Genomic DNA, 23,725 nt, shown 5'->3' on the forward strand with positions numbered 1-23,725 from the left:
TTGGGTGCAGTAGTTGCTGGTTCTGGGACTGTTTTTTTCCCCCCACTTGGAATTCAGCCTGGCTGAATATAGGGTATCTGCAGTGCTCCTATTAACCCCTTCCCAACGGTACAGGAGCACTGCAGATACCCTATATTCAGTAGACCGGGCACTTTCAGACACAGGGATACCTAATGTGTATGTGTTTCCCAGTAATTTTCTACTTTTATATGTATTCTAGGGAAAGGAGTGATTTAGAACGTTTATTTATTTTTTTTTTTAAAGCTTCCTTTTTTTCACTATTTTATAGGAAATTCTATACATTACTATTGCGGCTGGTCATAGACCCCCTCACCCCCGAGGGGGGCTTTTTCAGCACAAAAACTGTGCTGAAAAATTCTGCTTATACTCGAGTATATACGGTAACTTCTTTTTTCCGTGAGCAGTAAAATACCGATTGAGGAAAAAGGAAATGACCGACTCCCTTTGAATTCAATGGGAGGCGGTTTTTTGACGCAGATTCCGTGTCAAAATCCGGACCAAATAACTACATGTGAACTAGCCCTAAGGCCCCAAGTAACGGACCGAAGTAAAAATAATGTTGCGGGAAAAACCACCACAACAACGCTTCTTGTTGCTGTACGCAATTGTTCTTGCATACAGCAGTCAAAACAATTAGACCTTTAGTACCAAGTGGACATTTTGTAAGTCACAGTTACTTTTATAGGTGCGGGAATTATTCATTTTTAACCCCTGGAGCAGCAGAATTATCAGCACTTCTGCAGTCACATTGCAGGAGTATGCACCATCTTTATGTTCTGGTACTTTATCCCATTATTTGTGGCGTATGCACTATAGTATGATTCTGCTGCTAGGATAATATAGTACTTATACTATATCCTTCTGTTTCACCCATTGACACTTCTCAGTAGTGATCCTTGAGGACAGTCTTGGGTTTCTGGTCTGTTTACTGTTCAGATAAGTAGTAGGCGATGTTCTTGCTGCTGAAAACTGGGTCTTCACATGCCTTGTAGCTGGCTAGAAGTGATTGTCATCTTTGACATTGAGACCTAGACTGTAAACTGCTGTAGTCTGTATGTAGCTCAGCATTGACTCTCACTATGCATCATCAGTAGTTTTATAAGGCAGAGTCTATGTCCTACCAGGACTCATCTCCAATCTCTCCTATTTACTTCCTACAGGAGACAATGATGGATCACCCTTTGAGGACTATCTCTTACATTGCTGATATTGGGAATATTGTGGTCCTTATGGCACGCAGGCGAATGCCACGAAGCAATTCTCAGGATAATGTGGAGGCCTCTCACCCATCCCAAGATGGAAAAAGACAGTACAAGATGATCTGCCATGTCTTTGAGTCTGAGGATGTGAGTACCATGTGACTGTTTTTTTTTTATAAGAAATGCAGAATACTTTCAGTATCTAATGATGACAATTTTGTATTATTTTATCAAACGCAGGAGCTGACAATGCATACGAATAAAAGTATACACCCGTTTAACCTTTTAACAACCAGAGTGTTTTAGTCCTGAATGACTAGGCTCCTTTTAGCAGTTTTGCACCTGTAGCTAGGGATTTAGGGCCATTAAGGATAGACAATGGTTTGAAATAAAAAATGGAGTGTTATTCACCCCTCTTTTTCCTGCCATTACACTGGTGGGCCTCCAGTCTATGCGATGATCCACCAATGACTTTAAGAACTCCCACTGCCCTGAACTAATTTTGTTTTACCCAGAAAACCCCTTTAATGGTCCTTAACTTTTAAACTTATTTGGTTATCAATATCATTTTTGCATTTGGGAATTACCGGTACATTCACAGATGTTTTCTAGCACTATTTTTCCCAATCTTAGGCATAAATTGAACAAAAAGTTTTTAAAAAGGACCTTTTATAGTGCTTTATTTTTTAACAAAAATTTTAAAGATTAAAGATTTTTTAAATGTTTAAAATTTTTGGAAATTTCCACTAAAGTTACAGTTATGGTTATTTTGCTAAATAATGTGTATATTTTCATTGTCATGTGAATGTAGGTTTAAGCCTTCATAGATAGATGGGTATTCCAATTTCAGTCATGAACGACTAAAATGGGAATATCCCTTTAAGTATGTATAGAAATAAGCAGTCTGTTCACTCTGATATTCCTCTCTATATTTTCGTAGTCTGTTTTTCAGAAAAAACAAAACCCTGTTTTCCACTAGTTGGGTACTTGGGTGTTTTTGTCAGTACCGTAGACATGTCCAAACTGCAGTTGTGTGGCTGAGAGAACTGGGGTTTTCAGATTCAGCGATTGGTGGAGGTCCCAGTGATCTGATCTGATGTAATATTTATTACCTACTAGAGGGAGGACCCGGCTTCGCACGGGTATATTACATTTTATGTTCGTGTAGTGGCCCCATAAGAATTGTCCAATTTTGCACTGATGTATTTTGTATGTTGTTTCTGTGTATGTCCATAAGCGTCATGTGATTATGTGTATCTCATTTTGGATGTCAGTGAAAAACCTGTGATCAGTTGTTATGGATACCTGGAGTAAAGCTGTATCTAATCCTTCCCTATGTAGTACTGTGTTTAGATGCAAGTATCCAATCCTTGTTGGTGTGGTACTTTGTGCATATGCACATATCTAATCCTCCAGCGTGTGGTACTGTGTGCAGATGCACATATCTAATCCTCCCCTGTGTGGTATTGTGTGAAGAGGCGCGTATCTAATCCTACGGCGTGTGGAACTGTGTGTAGACGAACGTATCTAATCCTACGGCATGTGGTACTGTGTGCAGACACGCGTATCTAATCCTACGGCATGTGGTACTGTGTGCAGACACGCGTATCTAATCCTACGGCATGTGGTACTGTGTGTAGACGCGCATATCTAATCCTACGGTATGTGGTACTGTGTGCACATGCGTGTATCTAATCCTATGGCGTGTACAACTGTGTGAAGACACGTGTATCTAATCCTCCCCTGTGTGGTATTGTGTGAAGAGGCGCGTATCTAATCCTACGGCGTGTGGAACTGTGTGTAGACGCGCGTATCCACTCCCCCGGCATGTGGTACTGTGTGCAGACGCTTGTATCTAATCCTACAGCATGTGGTACTGTGTGTAGATGCGCGTATCTAATCCTCCCCCGTGTGGTACTGTGTGCAGACGCATGTATCTAATCCTCCCCCATGTGAGATGGTGTGATGAGACGCGTATCTAATTCTCTGGCTTGTGGTACTGTGTACAGAGGCATGTATCTAATCCTCCAAAGTGTGATACTGTGTGCACACACATGTATCTAATCCTCCCCTGTGTGGTATTGTTTGAAGAGGCGCGTATCTAATTCTTCGGCGTGTGGAACTATGTGTAGACGCGCGTATCTAATCCTACTGCATGTGGTACTGTGTGCAGACGCGTGTATCTAATCCTATGGCGTGTACAACTGTGTGCAGACGCGCGTATCTAATCCTCTGGAGTGTGGAACTGTGTGTAGACGCGTGTATCTAATCCTACGGCATGTGGTACTGTGTGCAGATGCGCATATCTAATCCTCTGGCGTGTGGTACTGAGTGCTGAGACGCGTATCTAATTCTCTGGCTTGTGGTACTGTGTGCAGAGGCATATATCTAATCCTCCAAAGTGTGGTACTGTGTGCAGACACACGTATCTAATCCTCCCCTGTGCGGTATTGTGTGAAGAGGCACATATCTAATCCTGAGGCATGTGGTACTTTGTGCAGACGCGCGTATCTAATCCTCCCCGTGTTGTACTGTGTGCTTAGACACGTATCTAATTCTCTGGCTTGTGGTACTGTGTGCAGACACGCGTATCTAATCCTCACCTGTGTGGTATTGTGTTAAGAGGCACGTATCTAATCCTACGGCATGTGTTACTGTGTGCAGACGCGTATATCTAATCCTCTGGCGTGGGGTACTGTGTGCAGACGCACGTATCTAATCCTCCCTGTGTGGTACTGTGTGCTGAGACGCGTATCTAATTCTCTGGCTTGTGGTACTGTGTGCAGAGGCATGTATCTAATCCTCTAAAGTGTGGTACTGTTTGCAGATGTGTGTATCTAATCCTCTCCTGTGTGGTACTGTGTGCAGATGCGCGTATCTAATCCTCTGGCATGTGGTACTATGTGCAGATGAGCGTATCTAATCCTCCCCCGTGTGGTACTGTGTGCTGAGACGCACATCTAATTCTCTGACTTGTGGTACTGTGTGCAGAGGCATGTATCTAATCCTCCAAAGTGTGGTACTGTGTGCAGACACACGTATCTAATCCTCCCCTGTGTGGTATTGTGTGAAGAGGCGCGTATCTAATCCTACGGCAAGGGGAACTGTGTGTAGACACACATATCTAATCCTGCGGCATGTGGTACTGTGTGCAGATGTGCATATCTTATGCTCTGGTGTGTGGAACTGTGTATAGACACGTGTATCTAATCCTATGGCGTGTACAACTGTCTGCAGACGCGCGTATCTAATCCTCTGGAGTGTGGAACTGTGTGTAGACGCACGTATCTAATCCGACGACATGTGGTACTGTGTGCAGACGTGCTTATCTTATGCTCTGGTGTGTGGAACTGTGTGCAGATGCGTGTATCCAATCCTTTGGCATGTGGTACTGTGTGCAGACGCATGTATCCAATCCCCCGGGGTGTGGTACTTTGTGCAGACGCGTGTATCTAATCCTTCGGTATGTGGAACTGTGTGCAGACGCACGTATCAAATCCTTCAGTGTGTGGAACTTTGTGCAGAAGTGCGTATTTAATCCTCTGGTTTGTGGGACTGTGTGCAGACGCGTGTATCTAATCTTCTGGAGTGTGACACTGTGTGCTGATCTGTGTATCTAATCTTCTGATGCGTGTATCTCAGTTTGGATATCAGTGTTGTATTGTGCATGTGGAGTGACCATGTGTATTGCAGTTGGAATATGAGTGAAAGACTTGCAGGTTTGTATTGGCTAAGGGGGGGGGGGCACTGTGTTTGGAATGCTGTATCTCAGCAACGGTACGTCCGAGTGAGTTGGAGTCTCGTCTTAAACCTTCCCGGATATCTGAAGTATCTCTGTACCAAATTTGGTGAAGATCGGTCCAGTCGTTTGGTTCGCATTAGAGCACAGACAGACAGACAGACAGAAATTCATTTTTATAATATAGGGAGATAATTGAATACCTGCAAATCCACAGGAAACATTCACTGGAAATAAACACATTCAATTCCATATCAAAACAATAGCAAAGTGTATCCAGGTTAGTTAATCCTTTACAGAAAGTAAAGAAAAAGGAATAGTAGACTGTTGAGAAAGTAACATCTTAAAAAAAAAAAAAAAGTTTGAGATTTCACTTTATCTTGAATTTGGATGATCGCTCTACATTCCATAGTTCGGCATTTTGGGGTTTTGCTTCAAAAACAGTATTTTTTATTTCTCTCCAACAGTTCTCTAGGCAGTGCTTTCCAAACACTTTCTGAAGGCAGGACTGACTTTTGTGGAATGTTGCCAGGGACCCCCTCTACCATACTTAGTCCCATTTGAAAAATAAATGTCCCCCACCTATATTCTACCTCTTATTTTGCTGTAATCTTCATTATGTTGTGCCTTTTACCGTTGTACTCTGTCTTTTATTCTATTCTGCCATTAGGAATTCTAGGGGCCCATACCGCAAAATTTGTGGGCACCCCCTTCTCCCCATTGTTTCTTATAGTCTCCCATCTGTTCCCCAGTGCTTCCCCTGTTTAAAATGCTCCACAGCGTCTCTACACTGTATCACTGTCTACACTGTCTCTACAGTGGCCTCACACAGTATAATACTCCCAAAAGCCCCTCACAGAAGAGTGCTCTAGTGACCCCACTCAGTAGAATTGTCCTAAGAAGCCCCATACAGCACAATGCTCCGCAGCGGCCATACACAGTATAATGATGCAAAGTGGCCCCCTACAGTATAATGCACCACAGTTTCCGCACAAAGTGTAATGCTCCACAGTGCCCCCCACAGTATAAAGCCTCAGGCTACCTCATTTGTAAAGATTGGTGAACCCCCTTTCCCAGGTTCCTTACATTGAATTATTGTACTCTGGGGTCTTCCCTGAGTATATTTAGTGGAGGATCATTGGAGGTGAGTGAAAATAACAAACACTTACACTCACCTTGCCTCACCTCTCCTCGGCATCTTCTTGGCACCCAGTGGTGTCCTGTGGTCACCTCTGGCCTCTTGTGTACTCAGGCGCCCCGTGGATCACTTCGCAGGAAGCCCAGTGCTTCCCCACAAATATGGCAGCTGATCTTAATAAGCCATCATATTGGGACAGTGCTGGACAGCCTAATTACCACTGATGGTTCCCAACCCCCCGACAGTGTAAGCACAACCCCTCCTGGCAGTCACAACCCACAGTTTTGAAACCACTGCTCTATGAGACGTTTGTAATCAAAATGCTGTTTGTTTACTGGCGTGTTTTGGGTCATTGTCATCTTGAGACAATGCCCATTTCAAGGGCATTTTTTTCTTCTGTATAGGGGCAATTTGAGCCCCTCAAGTATTTTGATATATTCAAACTAATCCGTTAACCCAAAACATCCTCATATCATGATTTTTGCACCACCATGCTTTACTGCCTTTACAGTGTACTGTGGCGTGAATTCAATGACATATAGGGACAGATGTTATTAAGGCTGGTGTTTATTATGCTAGTTTTAATAACGGCCCTGACCGAGGCAAGGCAAGACTGGTTTGTGAAGAGGCTCCTACATGAGTGGAGATCTATGGCAGTTAGGCACTGGATTAGAATTCCATTATAACCAAAACTGGAGTGAGTTATAATAAGTATGTGAGGCCAAGGCGTCCCTGTGTCACTCTTTTCACATTCCTACAATGTGAGGCGCAAAAAACTGGTGTAGAGGGATTGATAAATTCCCTCTATTGTCTTTCATCTTTATAGAGGTGATCATTGGTTGAGGTTTTTCTATTCTATTTGAACAGTGGTTCCCCGCTTCCTTCCGTGTCTCTCAGGCTTGGTTGCCACTTTAAGGCATTTAAGATCATTTTAGCTGAGCAGCCTATAATTCACTGCACTTGTCTATATGATTTTTCCTCTCCAATCAACTTTTTAATCTTTGATAAAAAAAAACTTTCATCATCACAAGGTTGGAAACAGCTGCGTTCACACAGAGTTTTTTGGTCAGGAATTTGGTCAGGAAACTGACTCAAGTTCCTTCTCCTAAAAACGCCTCACCATAGGACTGTTTTTTGGAGGAGGAATTTGAGTCAGTTTCCTGACCAAATTCCTGACCAAAAAACTCCATGTGAATGCAGCCAATTCACACCTGCACTCATTCGAGCATTCCGTCCATCATGCTGTTTAAAAAATGCAGAGAGAAAAGTCCTGCAAGGAGGTCTTTCCTCTCCGCATTTTTTTGGTTGGAAACCTAGCAAACCCCATTATAGTCATATAGTCCGCGGGGTTCTGTGAGTAACTGATTTTTTTTTTTTAAGTGATCTAGGTTTCTGTTTCTGTCCACAAGCGAACCCCAGAAACGGAAACCCAAATGCTGGTGTGAACCTAACATAAGATTTATTTTTTTTTTTTAAATCTAGCTTACACCGTTCCTGAACATAAAGTGCAGTTATTTTCAGTGCTTACTATGATAATTAGGCTCGGTCCTGTCAAGTGGGTGGTTTTTGGCCAGAGCAATCAAGTGGACGCGATTGAGACTGTCTAATTCCTCCTTGCCTGCTCCTGTCTAACACCATCCACTTATCATATAAGGCACCAAAATAAACTGCACTAGTTGCTCAGTAACAGTGGGGGGCTAAAGATAAAACTCCAACTGTGTAAGAATCAGAGGAGCACCTCTGATTAAAGAGTGAAGACACCTAAAGTTGGTAGATGTAGTGAAAGCTCTTCTTTAAGTTGACGGGTTGTATACAGGGCTGCAGAGTTGGAGGTGAGGTCAATTTTGAGTGGAGTCAAAGTTGAGTTAGAGAAAACTTACTGACTCTGACTATGTATAATTGATTATTTTGAATTATAATATACAGTTATTGATATTGTATAATTAATTAGCTGTAGAGATTTTTGCATAGTTACTTTAATAGGAATTCATTCGCTAGTTTTTTATTGAATTAGAGGATCTTTACTTTTTTCTGAACGATTATGGCTGTCAGCCATTTATGAAGGAGTCAGAGTCGGTCTGATGAAAATAAAGGAGTCGGGGTTGTGGTTTGGCCTACCAATTCCACAGCCCTGGTTGTATATGCATATCATATGCGGATCTGGTGCCATGCTTTATGCTAAATATACAACCTTACGACAATCTTATCTGCAACAAGACAGATTTATTAACTGATGCCAATGCAGACACATCTGTAAAGCCATCACTATGTCATGTTGAAGTAAGTATAGACAATGCCCAGGCTCAGCAGCGGACCCTGAGATTATAACTATCATGAACTCACTGCACTGGATGTGGCTCAGTTATTTGAGCGTTGGAGACAAATCCCCTTTAAGCAGAGAAGCATGTTCCTACATAAATAATGCGTGGCTGTATACTTTATAGCATAATTATAGACCTTAGTGAAAGCAAATCTAATTAAAGTGAAATAATAAGCCCTGAGAAGCAGATAAAACAGAGACCTAGTTTTTAGCCCAGGAACTGTGTGAATGTGATCTAACGTCTGGAATATCTTTAAGGTGTACACCTATAAATATTCTATGCTTTGGTATATTACTAGGCTGCATATTAGCCATCATCCTTCACACTTGCGTGGGTTCAGTTCTGTCCTCCATTACTGTGGAGTATCTGCCTAGGAAAATTTCCATTCCTGTTTCTCATCTTTTCCCTTGGAAGGGCTTTGGAAATTAATGACATGAATGTCAGTTTCTATTATCTCGGCTTTTCCAAATGTTGTGTTGCTATGTAGATAGTATGTAATTCTATTATCTTTCCCCTTTCACCGCTTGGGCAAGTCCTTAACGCAATTTCTTTTAGCTTTGCTAGCCTGTTATTTTCTGCGGTGACGCTTTTTCGCCTGTGTTCAGCCAACGTGACACCAGCACAAGCGCAGAGCGGTGACACAGATGTAATTAGAACAGGGCATGAACTGCCCAAATAGATAGACGTTGGCTGACCTTGCCAGCAGGTCACACTTAGTCAGTGACTATGTCCTTGCCTGCAGACTGTTTGCAGGCAGTTTGTGAAGACAGATAATTAAGTGTAAAGAACAGGGGAATTGTGCCTGGCCTGCACACATACTGGAATCAGCTAATGGCATTTCCATTTTGCATATTTCATCCTCTCTGTTTTCCATTACCAGACGTTTGCACATTTCGAAGTTATGTAAGCGTGTGCTAGTGGGTTATATTGATCCTAGTTGGTTGAATTAGCTATGTTGTCACAGTCTTGTTCAATAGAGTCCTCTTTTACCATCTCTCTAAATCATATTGATAAATGACATAACATTTATTCACAAATGTAACGAGTAACATGCAGTGTGACAGAAGCCATAAGTTCTATATAATCTATTTACTAACTTTACTGTTCTTTTTTTCTAACCTGTTTGTGTCCAAGGTGCCCATATTGATATTGAGGAGAGATGAGTAGTGCATATAAGACTCTAGTACTACAGTCAGTAAATGGCCCGAGGTGTGGTGCACTACCAGTATCAGCCACACTCCTATGAATGTCACTGTGTCAGGCACTGCAGTGAAGGGGCTGCACTACTACCTCTTCTATCCGCTGAAACGCTAGCTATATAGTTTGTACATAAACTGATCCTTTATAGGATATACTGTATTATCTTAAAATAAATCTAGTAATAAATTTATTATCTTAAAATATACTTCAATGCATTTTATATTGAATATTATAGGGTTTAATGATAATTAGTATTTTCTCTTTTACTGCTGCTTTTGGGACAGAAATACTGATTTAGCAATTAAATCCACATTATGATTAAAAGACTTTATAACTGAGTCGTTCATGATGTTAAGGATGCCGCCCTCTAGAGGGTGGTGTACAGAGTGCACTCTGTTCTCCTAATTCCATCCAGGAGATTAGATTTGCATATTTTTTACCCATAATCCCTAGCGGAGCAGGAATGACTTGTAAGTCTCCGTACTGCCTATGTAGGCGAACACTCTCCCTAATGTGGACGAGTGTCCCCATACCCTGCTGTAGCAACGTAAATGCCTTCCGAGCATGGACTTTCTCTAGTGTGTTCTTATTGATCACGATATGATGTGTATATTGTTGATGCTGTTTTGCTGCCGTAGCAACCATCAATAAAAAAAATGTTTACATTTCTGCAGTAATAAGGAAATCAATAAAGGCAGCTATCTAGAAGCTATGCATTTTTTAAAAGTACATTGCGAAAAGTCATTTTTAACTAAGCACATACTTGAATAGCCTTTAGAAAGGCTCTTCCACACATACTTTTTCTATGTAAATCGCCTCAGTAGTTTTTGAATGAGCCCGCTTTTATTCATATGCTAATTAGGCTTCAGCATGAACCCAGAAGTCTCATTGAGCACTGTCTGCTGTGTATACAGCACAGGCTGCTGCTGACTCATCTCCCTGCTCTCACACACAGCACACAGCAGAGGGAGACAGTGCTAGGTGAGAAATTCCTGTGCTTGCTGGAGGCTAATTAACATATGAATAAAAACGGGCACATTCAAAAACTACTGAGGTGATTTACATACAAAGGGTATGCCGGGAAAAGCCTTTCTAAAGGCTTTGCAAGTATGTGCTTAGTTAAAAATGACTTTTCCCAATGATAGAGCCCTTTTAAGACGAGCATACAATTTGACTTTTTATTGTGCATCTTGGGATCCTTTCACACAGGCAGATTTGTTGACTCTTGACTGTTAGTAGATACAACCGCTCCAGTGAATGTATATTTGCCCTATGGTCTGCCTATATAAGAGGCCCTTAACAGGGATTCTTGAGGGAGGTCCCAGCCTTAGCTGTTGACCCAGCTCTTGTGAATAAACCCCACAGCCATCAGTCAGGACCAAGCAGGAGGTATTGGGCAGGGTTTACTTTCAAGAGGCAGGGCATTTGCCATTTTTGGGGCCACTCTCAGACACTTGCAATCTCAAATGCACACAAGATTAAAGTTTTCTTTTTCTGCACTGATAAGTCTATCTGAAACTACAAAGGCATGTGTTTAGTCCCCTACCCAACACTGTTATTAGCTTAGTCTCCATAAGATAAGATAAGATAATCCTTTAATAGTCCCACAATGGGGAAATTTCAGTGATAGTTTCATAGATGGTACAGTAGTATATAACAAGAGAGAAAAACACATACAAGCTCATGGCAGATAGAGAAATCCTAGGAATCCTAAAGAATCCTAGGAATCCTAAAGAATATAGCAGAAACCCTTGAAGGCTACATGCATGTGGGGTTGGAAAATTCAGTAATATATTTCCTGGCTTCCAGTTAGGAGATTGGGACTGCTTGCATCATAGTGATCTATGATGCTGAGACTGCCTACCTTCTTGCTCCTTTACTGTCCTTTACTCTATATAGTATAGACAGTAGATCTACTAAGAGGCAGGGACTCCCAGTATTATACATCGCTATCATGCAAGGAATGCCAATCTCATCACTGGGTTTGGATCTGGAAATCTGGCCGATGTCCACACCCAATTTTCCAGCTCAGATTTCCCTGTGTGCATGGGGCCTAAGACAAACCAACGATATCTTGTATGGTACAAAGGAACAATCTATTTACCTTATTGTAACATAAAATGCAATAAAAAAAAGTTTTTGGTTATTAATGTTTTTTTGTGTTTAATGTCCTATAAAATTTTTTTCTAAATGCAGGCCCAGCTTATTGCTCAGTCTATAGGTCAGGCATTCAGTGTTGCTTACCAGGAATTCCTGAGAGCTAATGGCATTAACCCAGAAGATCTGAGCCAAAAGGAATACAGCGATTTACTCAATACCCAGGACATGTACAATGATGACCTCATCCACTTCTCCAAGTCTGAGAACTGCAAAGATGTAGGTATTCTGATGTAATGTGTACTCTGCTTACCACTTGTAGACCTGAACTAATCAACAGCCTGTACTTGTGAATCTCTAGGTAGTTGAAATGTGTATTTTTCTATCAGATATAGTTTCCTTAGCAGTTTCTTAGCTGTATGTCTAAATGGAGTTTAGATTATTGTTATTATACAGATTATTTAATTCTGCTTGTATTATTCATAATTTGTTTCATATAGAGACAGTATCAGGGGGATTCACCTGATTCCCTATGGGTCAGCCTAAACCTGGGTGCAAAGAGTCTATTGGTATTAAAATAGTTATCATCATTTCGCTTTGTCTTTCAGGTTTTTATTGAAAAGCAGAAGGGTGAAATCCTTGGTGTTGTCATTGTAGAATCTGGCTGGGGCTCCATTCTGCCCACAGTTATTATTGCTAATATGATGCATGGAGGGCCTGCCGAGAAGTCAGGGAAACTGAATATCGGGGATCAAATCATGTCTATCAATGGCACCAGTTTAGTTGGTTTACCACTGTCCACTTGTCAGAGCATAATAAAGGTAACATACTTACAACTCATCTAATTGTATTGTACTTTCTGGCTAGTTTTTATCACAGCTAATATAGTGTATTTTTATAAATTAGGTATTCAAACATTGTTCAAGCGTATACATTATATCAGTTATCAGTGTCTATGATGATCCAGAGCCCATCACGGCATATTCAACATATAAAAGAAAAAGAAACCTGGCCTTTGTGTCAGGAAAATATTAAAGGAGTATTCCTATCTTGAGAAATTTTTGGGATGTCCACAGGATATGCCATAACTACTAGAGATGAGCAAACAGTAAAATATTTGATATTCGTTTCGAATAGCCGCTCAATATTCGACTCTTCGAACGAATATCGAACCCTATTATAGTCTATGGGGAAAAATGCTTCGTTTCAGGGGAACCCACGATTCGAGTCAGGAGGGTCACCAAGTCCACTATGACACCTCAGCAAATGATGACAACACCCTGGAATGCAACTGGGACAGCAGGGGAAGCATGTCTGGGGGCATCTAACAAGCCCAAGTCACAGTTTCACAGCCTATCAACTACACACTTTCCACACTCAAAAAAAACCTCTATCAAAGTGGGAAAATACCTGGAAACCTTCTTATGTCCCCAAATGGATGGACAGAAACCCAAATTTAAGCTAAAGAGACATTAACAAGCACCCCTTTAAATCACGTTGCCCATGACAACCACAGATGGAATAGGCAATGGAAAATCCAACAGTACCCACCCTTAACTGTCATTGTGGATGTGTGTGTGTGTGTGTGTGTGTGTGGTAAGAACTTCCAGAATTCACTTTCCTGGCCCTTAACGTGAGCCCCTCCAAATTACCGTATATACTCGAGTATAAGCCGAATTTTTCAGCCCAGTTTTTGTGCTGAAAAAGGCCCCCTCGGCTTATACTCGAGTCAGCAAAAAAAAAAAAAATTTTTTTTTTTTTTTTTTTAGGAGGGAGGGTCTATGACCAGCCACAATATTAAAATATAGAATCTCCCATAGAATAGTGCAAAAGAAAAAAAAAAAAAGATTTTAAAAACATAAAAGTTCTAAAACACTCCTTTTCCTAGAATACATACAAAAGTAGAAAATGACTGTGAAACACATACACATTATCCCTGTGTCTGAAAGTGCCCGGTCTACTGAATATAGGGTATCTGCAGTGCTCCTGTTCCGTCGGGAAGGGGTTAATAGGAGCACTGCAGATACCCTATATTCAGCCAGACTGAATTCCAAGTGGGGGGAAGAAAAAACCCAGTCCTCAAGCTCAGGGAAGGGGCAGACAGACAACCAAAACACCCCCTCCCCAGCACCAGCACCTACTGCACCCAAAAACTCTGACCATTTTAATTTTTGAAATTTTTCAGTAGCTGCTGCATTTCCCCCCCTAGGCTTATACTCGAGTCAATAAGTTTTCCCAGTTTTTTGTGGTAAAATTAGGGGGGTCGGCTTATATTCGGGTCGGCTTATACTCGAGTATATACGGTAAGTTAGAGGCCCTTAAGCTGAGCTACCAGCAGAGATTGAGGCTCTTTAGGTGACTTCAGCCTCTTACCAGCAGAGTTTTAGGCCCTTTAACTTAGTTCAGCCTTGCACCAGCAGAGTTTTTTGCCCTTTGGGTGAGTTGAGCCTTGCACCAGCAGAGTGTTAGCCTCTTTAAGATTCTTAGCACCTAAAACGGTGGTTCAGAACCATCACTCTCATTGTGTGGGATTGATGCAGTGGATTGGAGTGAGGACCCAGACATTGACCTTCATTTGGATTGGGAAATTGATAACATTTTGGCATCAAGTCCTGGGGGTAACTTTTATTTAGAGGGCCGCAAAGGTGGAGAATTGGCTGCAACCACAACTACCGGTAATGGTCCTCTAATATGGGACTCTACATTACCTCTACAGGGTTCTGATCAGGTGTTAATAGTCCAAACAACATGCTCCAGTACTTTAGATGTAGATCAGAAAACACTTTCCCTTCCAACACCAGATTTAACCAAGCTTCATCATCATCATCATCATCATCATCATCCTGCTGAGATGGAGCCACTAAAGGAAACCTTGCCTTCAAAGGCATGTTCTGGAGCTGCGACTGAGCCAAATCTAAACGCAGAGTCCTTTGGAACTGAACAAAATTCACCAGCAGTGTTTTTGGCCCTTAGGGTTAGTTGAGCCTTGCACCAGCACGTGTCCCGTAACATCAGGCGGGCCCTAAGTTCTGCGCTTTGCACAAAGTTCCACTTGACCACTGACGCGTGGACAAGTGCATGCGGCTAGGGACGCTGCATCTCAATCGTGGCACCCTAGCTAAATGAGGCTGGGACCGAGTCACAAACTGTGGCGGCCTGCCTTGTCTCCCCACTAAAAATTCCTGGCAGGAATACTGAAGCACCACCCTCCTCCAATGTTAAATCGACCCCAGCTACGAGCTGGAAACGCTGCAACACTGGCGTGGGGAGACGTCAGCAGGCGTGCTGAAGCTCATCAGCTTGGGGGACAGACAGCACACTGCCTCCGAGGTCAGGGATGCCATCCTGGATGAGATGGCAATGTTTTTTGCCCCGCTACACCTGGGCCCAGGTGCAGATTGGCGTATGTGATAATGGCCGGAACCTGGTAGCAGATCTGGAGCTTGCCAGACTCAAACACGGTCCACACATGGCCTACATTTTTAACTTGTTGGTGCAAAGGTTCTTTGAAACCTACATCATTGTGCCTGATATACTGGTCAAAGTGCGTCTGTTTTCGTAAGTGAAAAGTAACCTCTGCTAGGCTGAAAACATTCAGAGCACACTCCTGTCATCCAACCATTAAAAGCTGGTTGGAACGTATATAGCAAGAAGTAACTGCTGTGGATTCCTGCTATTTTTTGGGGGGACACCCCTAATAAAAGCTGGTTGGAACGTATAGAGCAAGAAGTAACTGCTGTGGATTCCTAGTATTTGTGTGTGGGGGGGGGGGACGACACCACTAATAAAAGCTGGTTGGAACGTATATAGCAAGAAGTAACTGCTGTGGATTCCTGCTATTTTTTCGGGGGGACATTTCTGAGAAAAGCTGGTTTTAACGTATATAGCAACAAGTAACTGCTGTTGATTCTTGCTATTTTTTGGGGGGGACCCCTAATAAAAGCTGGTTGGAACGTATATAGCAAGAAGTAAATTCTGTGGATTCTTGCTATTTTTTGGGGGGACACCCCTAATAAAAGCTGGTTGGAACGTATACAGCAAGAAATAACTGCTGTGGATTCCTGCTATTTTTTTGGGGAACACCCCTAATAAAAGCTGGTTGGAACGTATATAGCAAGAAGTAACTGCTATGGATTCTTGCTATTTTTGTGGGGGACACCCCTAATAAAAGCTGGTTTTCATGTATATAGCAAGAAGTAACTGCTGTGGATTCCTGCTATTTTTTTGGTGGGGGGCACCCCTAATAAAAGCTGTTTGGAACGTATATAGCAAGAAGTAACTGCTGTGGATTCCTGCTATTTTGTGTGGGGACATCCCTAACAAAAGCTGATTTGCACATATATAGCAACAAGTAACTGTTCTGTATGCCTGATTTCCACCGTCCATGGAAAACTGGACTCCTGTCCCTGCAGTGTATAGCTCTGAGAAGAGCTGTTGTTGTTCTTCGTTTTTTCACTGCCTATCTGAAGCTAATGCCTATTTAGCCCTCAGCAGATATGTTTCTCTCCCTATCTCTGACCGCATATCTGGCGAATATGGCGGCGGCCGTTCTTATAATTGGGAGGTCACGTTTTCGTCAGCCAATGGGTTTTTCAATTATTTTTCAATGCCTCCGTTGTCGTAGTTCCTGTCCCACCTCCCCTGCACAGTTATGGTGCAAAAAACTCGCCAGGGAAGGTGGGGAGGGGATATGCATTTTTACTGTGTATGCCGCGTGGTATTCAATTGGAAACGAATACCTCGAACGGCCTGACGGTGTTCTCTCATCTCTAATAACTACCCAATGGATGCTGGTCCCAAGTCTAGGACCATTACATTTCCCATATGAATATTTCATTTCTTTCAGCAATGTGTTACACGGGATCAGCATTTTGTTAGATATTGATGTGCATACCAATACAATCATTAACATCACTTATTGGTTTATTGAATCTCTTCTAGGGCTTAAAGAACCAGTCCCGAGTGAAGCTGAATATTGTGAGGTGTCCTCCAGTTACAACTGTCTTAATACGAAGACCTGACCTTAGATACCAGCTGGGCTTCAGTGTACAGAATGGAATTGTGAGTGACTACACGCTTTTTAATTTTTTTTTTTTTTGGCATATTAGAGCGGCATTCATGAAACAGTCCAATTTTTTTTGCAGTCCTAGAATTTTTGAGCAAGAATTGGAACTTTTTGAGTTTTTGCCTCAAGTCCCATTTTCCTCAGTGCGGCTGGACCATCTGACACAGCCAAATTTACCATCATTTGCATCAGTTTACTGGTTTCCTCTTTAGGCACATGGAGTTTGGAGGATGTGGCTAATTTATGATAGGGTGTGGATCTTGACATACATTAGACACTAAGGGGGGCGTTCACTCTACCGTTGGTGTCCGCTCAGCAGTGTCCGTGACTATTGTCCATACAAGATTTTAGCAGTGGACACTAGCTGGTCCGTTTGCAATTTCCATTCCTTTCAACGAGATTTTATCTTGTGTCCTTTAGTGTCTGTTTACAACCATGTACTTTTTTTCAAACGGACAAAAAAATCCTACATGCAGGACTTTTCTCTCCGCTTTAAAAAACGGACAGTAAAGTGTCCATATTTTTTTTTATTTTTTTTTTTAAACATTGAGGTCTACGGGCAACAGACATATAACGGTCAGTAACTGATAGCCATCAGTTACTGTCTGTTTGTGTCTGTTATGATAGGTGTCCATTTTTTTGTTTGTTTTTTTAAACGGACACCTTCTGAGCGGACACCAATGGTAGTGTGAACCCTACCTAACTGTTTTGGGGCCGGTATTTTCAGAGAACTCAACCCCAGTGTATCTAAATATTAAATATTACCTACAAGTAGAGGTAGAATGACCCTAACCTCTGTATCACATAACCTTATTGCTGATCTGTGTTAGACAGACCACCAAAATACCACTTTGAGGCCATACTGTTTGGCTCAGGTTTAATACAGAGACTAGCTGAAGTTATTTCTTACAATATACAATATTTTCTCAACTCTATGGGACTGCCAAACAGAAGCCAAGTATGGTGATCTGCAATCTCCTATGGAGTTGAATGAAGGGCTAGCATGAATGACAACTACTTCATTCACACAGGGCACTTGGAACCCCCATTCTTGTTCACTGGGAGTATCAGCAGTCACAATAGGTGATAAGTTGTTTTGGTGGTCCAGCCCCTTAAATGTGGACCTATATCGACTTTTTGTGCACTGAGGTGTTGCAATTATTAAATGCATTTCCATTCAGCCAAAACTGGGAATGGTTCCAAGAAGTGTCATGCTTTCCTATATACTATTGACTAAAAAGAAAAATGAACTGCATCTAAACCTAAAGCCACTGTTAAAAAGTCAACTGGATTTTAACTATATTATTCTGAAAGGGTACATTTTACCTGGGCAATCTGCTTTCATATCCATAGACAGTCGTCTTATTCATAACCTGCAGGTTGTGGCTTGAAATGAGCATTGAGCACTGAAGGATTCACAGCACCGCTGCTTTCCCTTGAGAGTATTTTTAACTAAGACGCACATAGAGATATGAATAATTTGCTTGGTTTATTATTAGCTTTTGTTCACAAGCCTGTAGCGCTGCCTATTGCTGCAATACTGGTGAGAAATAGCTCTGGCTTAAGTAGAAATATAGGCATGCAGGACAGACAATTGTCTAATTTTACCACTTGACTTGTTTCTTGACTGATGTTTTCCTGAAACATAGTGATGGATTAAAAATACCTGCAGAATAAATATGAAAATGAGAAACTTCTAAATTCTGAGCAAGGAAGATGAATGCAGCAGTCACTCCACAATTTATGGGGGGGGGGGGGCTTTACAATAGGTAAATGGTTTAATAGCACAGTGTTGTTGGAAAACTACTGCATATGTAGTTCGCAAAAAAATATTCAAAAGAAATCTAGAGGATACTTTACAGCTTAAGTCGTTTATGTGGAGAGAACTTTTATTACTGTGTAGTCACGGCACTTCAGAAACATCTTACTAATATAAATAACAGTCCCATGGCATCTTAATGTTTTGCTTTGTACAACGGTAGTCTCATTCCTCACCCTTCTCTACTAACCGACTGCACATCTTATATGACCGATTCGCATCTACCCTATAGACCTGCAGCCAGAATATAGTGGAGTCAATGACATCATAGAGAGCCAAAACAGCAGCATGAGAGGCCAAGGAATGAGATTTGTCTGAATCCCATCCTTCCTGCAGTATACTCTACAAAGAAAAGCAGTGTGACTGCACTGTAACAAAATTCATCTTCCCTTAAAAATGTATCCATCATCAAGCTCAATTGTCAGCCGTGACAGAAAAGGGATCCATTACCCATCCAGCTGAGTGAATGTATAAGCTTGTGTCCAACTTAAGCATGCCGTGATGCAGCTGTTTATTCAATCATAAGATTGTCCATCCCAACAATCCCACCATCAACAACCAAATTGCCTGATCAGCGAGCTAGTTTAAGGTACATTCACATATCTGTTATTGAAGTCCATTGCACCTCATCCATCAGCAACACTGATAGAATGATGCAGACTGAGTAACCTATGTCTGCATTCACTCTAATGGAATTAAAAAAACAAAAACAATACATGATGGAATTTTTACACCATCATATTTGTTATTTTTGTAATGCAGATAGAAAAATCCTGCATTCAGGACATTTTCTTACCTTGGAAAAGTAAACAATCTTCTGTTTTCTTATCTTTTTTACATTAGAGTGCTCCATCTGAATCAATCTATTGGAGTTTAATTCCGTTGATTTGATCCTATATCAGATAAGAGCAATAGACTTCAGTGTGAAAGCAAAGCACAGAGAGTCTGGTAAAGTTGGCTGATGAATGGCCAAAAGCAGCCGATCATGCCAAACACTAATATTTTCATCCAACTTTTGGCTGAAAATATCTAACATGGCTGATCTTCATTTGGCAGACTAAAGTTTTCTGTCAGCCATCATGAACACATTTTGTGGGATTTTCATGAAAATGTAATGTAATGCATATGGCCAGTATAACTTTAGGCAGACTTTCAGCAGACTTGTACCAAAGTAAATTTTCTTTGTAGAGGTCAGGTTGGCTTCTGAGATAGGGCAGATATTGAAAGAAGTTCTTGAGGCAAGATGATCCCGGTCACACGTGTATCTCATGTCACAAGGTTAAAAGCATTTGCTGTTGTCTAATGATGTTACAATTTATATAATTTATTATTATGACATAGGTTTTTGTAAATGTAGATAAAAACATGAATAACACGTGCTGTGATAACACTGGCACGTAAACTCAGTTCAGGGTTTCCATCCCTGAACCCGCTTAAAAATGTAGAGAGCAGGACTTATTTTTCTGCGTTTTTCAGGCAGAAACCTGGCGGAATCCTTTATAGTCTGTGGGGTCCATGGGTAAGCACTTTTTAAGCGGGTTAGCTTTCCGTTTTTTGGGTCCCCAAGCGGACTCGAAGAACGGAAAGCAGAACGCTAATGTGAACCTAGCGTCAAAAGTAAGTAGTTTTTAAATATATTGAAATATAAATATTTAGCCTAGAATGACTTTCTGATTTCTTACATTGATTTTGCTGTAAATGTGACGGTTCTTTGCATGAAGTATAGTTACATATAGAACACTTTGAAACCTGACTTTGATACTCTCCATGATGCTTATGTTGGCTGTTTCATGTTCAGATTTGCAGCCTGATGCGAGGAGGTATTGCGGAACGAGGTGGAGTACGAGTCGGTCATCGGATTATAGAGATTAATGGACAGAGTGTTGTAGCGACTCCTCATGAGAAGATAGTGCATATTCTGTCCAATGCAGTTGGTGAGGTGAGGAATGAACTCAATATTGTCAATACTGTTTTTTTTTAGCTAGATGTATGTAGATAGTAGATTAATGATTTCAGCTACACAAATAACTGTACATAACATCACAAAGACAAAGAATAAGGTGTAGTAAGAAGGCCAGTGGCTACCAATGTAACTCTACCAAAAGCTAGTCCTATCCATTTGTTTAATCATATTACCTCCTAATTTTAGCAAGATCGGTCCACTATCTCATATGCTGGCATTCCCACCTACTGCCGTTGGCAAATACTAGAAAGATCGGAAATGTTTGATTTAAACATATGGATTGTTTTATTGCTTTTAGATGGAGAAGTACCGTATTTTCCGGACTATAAGGCGCACATAAAAACCTACGATTTCCTCAGAAATCGTAAGTGCGGCTTATAGTCCGGTGCGCCTTATATATGGATGGAAGCGGTGGCAAAGTCTGCGTGCCGCTTCCATACATACATAAAAGGCACCGTAAGGGTGCATTCACACTACGGAACGCCGGCGTGTATCACAGCCGTACACGCCGGCGTTACAGCAAGGCTGCCGGACACTTCCTATTCATTTCTATGGGAGCCGGCATGCGAGCGCTGCCCATAGAAATGAATGGACAGACACTTCCCATTCATTTCTATGGGAGCCGGCATGCGAGCGCTCCCCATAGAAATGAATGGAAAAAAGCAGTCCATTCATTTCTATGGGGAGCGCTCGCATGCCGGCTCCCATAGAAATGAATGGGAAGTGTCCGGCAGCCCTGAAACAGAACGTGAAACTTACCGAGCGGTGCAGGGCGGGCGGGCGAGCATTCAGGCCTCCTCTTCCTCCGATGTCCTGACCACTTCCTCCGGCGCTCGCGAACTGATAATGGCCTGGGCGCATGCGCAATATCATAATGCTTCTACTACGGCTACTGCGCATGCGCCCAGGCCATTATCAGTTAGCGAGCGCCGGAGGAGGAGGACGGAACATCGGAGGAAGAGGAGGCCTGAATGCCCGCCCACCCTGCACCGCTCAGTAAGTTTCACATTCTGTTTCAGGGTTTTATTTTAAAACGGGGGGTAGTTTAATATAACTTTTACGGTTGGGCTCTATCAGCATGATTTTGCTGATAGAGCCCCTCCTCGCCTGCCGAGCGCTTCCAATAGAAGCGGCTGGCACGCGGGGGGTTAAGCGGCCGCTGGCAAAGTCTGCCTGCCGCCGCTTTCAATAACATATAATGCGCACCGGACTGCGGCTTATAGTCCGGTGCGCCTTATATATGAACCGAGACGGACTATAAGGCGCTCATGGGCAATGCGCCTTATAGTCCAGTGCGCCTTATAGTCCGTAAAATACGGTATAGAAGCAACTTATTTTCCTTTCCGTGAACTGAGCCAAATATGCCTGTTTAATTGATCATTTTTACTCCAACTTCTTCATATCTTAGTTGCATGCTTATGTGCTGAATGGAGATTTACACCAATTAGGAACTTAGAACTTATTGGAAGTTATAACTCATGAGTAATAATGAATATGAATAAAAATTATCAAAAAGTCACATATAACCCAAAATGGTACCAATAGAAACAATAGCTGATCCCATAAAAATCAAGTCCTAACAAACCTCTGATGATGGAAAAAATCAAAAAGTTTCGAATCTCCGAGTATGGTGACATTAATACAAAGAACTTTTTTTGCAAATAAGATTTTATTGCGTAGAAATAGCACGACACAAGAAAACTTATGGTATGACTGTGATCATATCGAGCGGTAGAATAAAGAGAACATGTTATTTATCATGCCCAGTGAACATAAAAAAAGAGCAAAACTGACTCTTTTTTGCCATCCTGCTAAGAAAGGGTTAACATTTGATCAATAAGCTAAATGCTTCCCAAAATGGTGCAACATAAAAGTACTACTCATTGTGCAAAAAACAAGCCTTCATATGTCTATATCTATATTAAAATGAAAAGGTTATGGCTTTTAAAATGAAATAGTGTAAAAAATAAAAAAGTACTTGCATCCTTAAGTATCAAACTAGGCTGTGTCCTTAATGGGTTAAGGGCAAAATTGCAGCCTACAATGATCATGTTACAGTACAGCACAAATTGTGTAAGGTGAAACAGCAGCCACTAGTGGTCATCCCTAAAAAAGACAACCTTCCTGATAAATGCATGTTCTCATGGTTGTGTTCTGCTCAGTACTCTTATGCACAAGCTGGAAATAAAATCTACGGAGAGAAAGGTTACTGAAAAGATTGGTACATGTGTATTGGACATACTGCTGGTTTTAGATTACAAATACTGACTGAAAATGTTGCTGTATGAATAAGGTCTTAGGCTACTGTCACACGACCCAGTAAACTCCAGGAAACTCACAATGGCAAACATTTGTAATGGGCTTTTCTCACCAAGTGACTCAAGGTTCTGGGAGAGATCTGGAGTAGGGGAGCTAGTGGCTGCCATATAGGCGCTCATCCCCAACACATACAAGAGGCAGTTATTTTACAAAAAGCCAATTTACCTGTCTATTTTTGGCATATGGTAGGAAACCAATGCACACATGATGAGATCATGCAGATAGTGCCCTTGGTAATATTCAAACCCAGCACCTCTGTAATACAAGGAAACTCCATTAGGCTGGGTTCACACTGGGATTTTTGGACCGGATTCTGACACGGAATCCATCTCAGAATCTGGTCCAAAAAAAGCCTGCGATTGACTTCAATGGGAGCCGTAAACTTCTTTTAGTCCTCTAGCGGTCACGGAAGAAAGAAGCGACCTGCCCTTTCTTGCTGCGGATTCCACGGCGGAATCTTCCGCAGCGGTCGCAGCGCAACAGCTCCCTCCAGACTAGGCTCATTCAAGCGGAATGCCGCAACTGGATGCCAGCATCCAGACGCGGCTAACCTTTTCTTGAACTGGAATCTGAGGTGGCTTCCGTGTCAAAATCTGGTAAAAAAAAAAAACATGTGAACCCAGCCTTATAGCCTATGGGGTCTGCAGGTTTTCCTAGGTAACCACTTTTTTATGCGGATAGGTTTCCGTTCAGGGGGTCCTAAGTGGACTTCCCGAACGGAAACCCGAACACAGATATGAACTGGGCCTAATAATTTGAGCTTTAGAGATCATAAATCCTTGCAGTCATGTTCTAAAATCCAGAACAGTTATGGTGGAAGAGTGGACATACGAAATACTAAAGG

At 41.8% G+C, this 23,725-nt stretch overlaps 1 protein-coding gene across 5 annotated transcripts in view; it reads left to right on the forward strand.

Annotated features, from left to right (window-relative positions):
• APBA1 (amyloid beta precursor protein binding family A member 1) overlaps window positions 1–23,725 on the forward strand; it is a 567,069-nt gene that overhangs the window by 114,378 nt on the left and 428,966 nt on the right. For all 5 annotated transcript variants that reach the window (XR_012716979.1, XM_075278969.1, XM_075278948.1 and 2 more), the window contains 5 exons: window positions 1,182–1,367; window positions 11,815–11,994; window positions 12,324–12,536; window positions 16,657–16,776; window positions 20,398–20,538. Coding sequence is in view for 4 of the 5 variants with exons in the window: in XM_075278969.1 (XP_075135070.1) it covers window positions 1,182–1,367; window positions 11,815–11,994; window positions 12,324–12,536; window positions 16,657–16,776; window positions 20,398–20,538 (840 nt within the window). In the remaining variant the exon portion in view is untranslated. The remainder of the gene's footprint in view (window positions 1–1,181; window positions 1,368–11,814; window positions 11,995–12,323; window positions 12,537–16,656; window positions 16,777–20,397; window positions 20,539–23,725) is intronic.

The sequence above is a fragment of the Leptodactylus fuscus genome, chromosome 1 (assembly GCF_031893055.1).
Source record: "Leptodactylus fuscus isolate aLepFus1 chromosome 1, aLepFus1.hap2, whole genome shotgun sequence".
Classification (NCBI taxonomy): Eukaryota; Metazoa; Chordata; class Amphibia; order Anura; family Leptodactylidae; genus Leptodactylus; species Leptodactylus fuscus.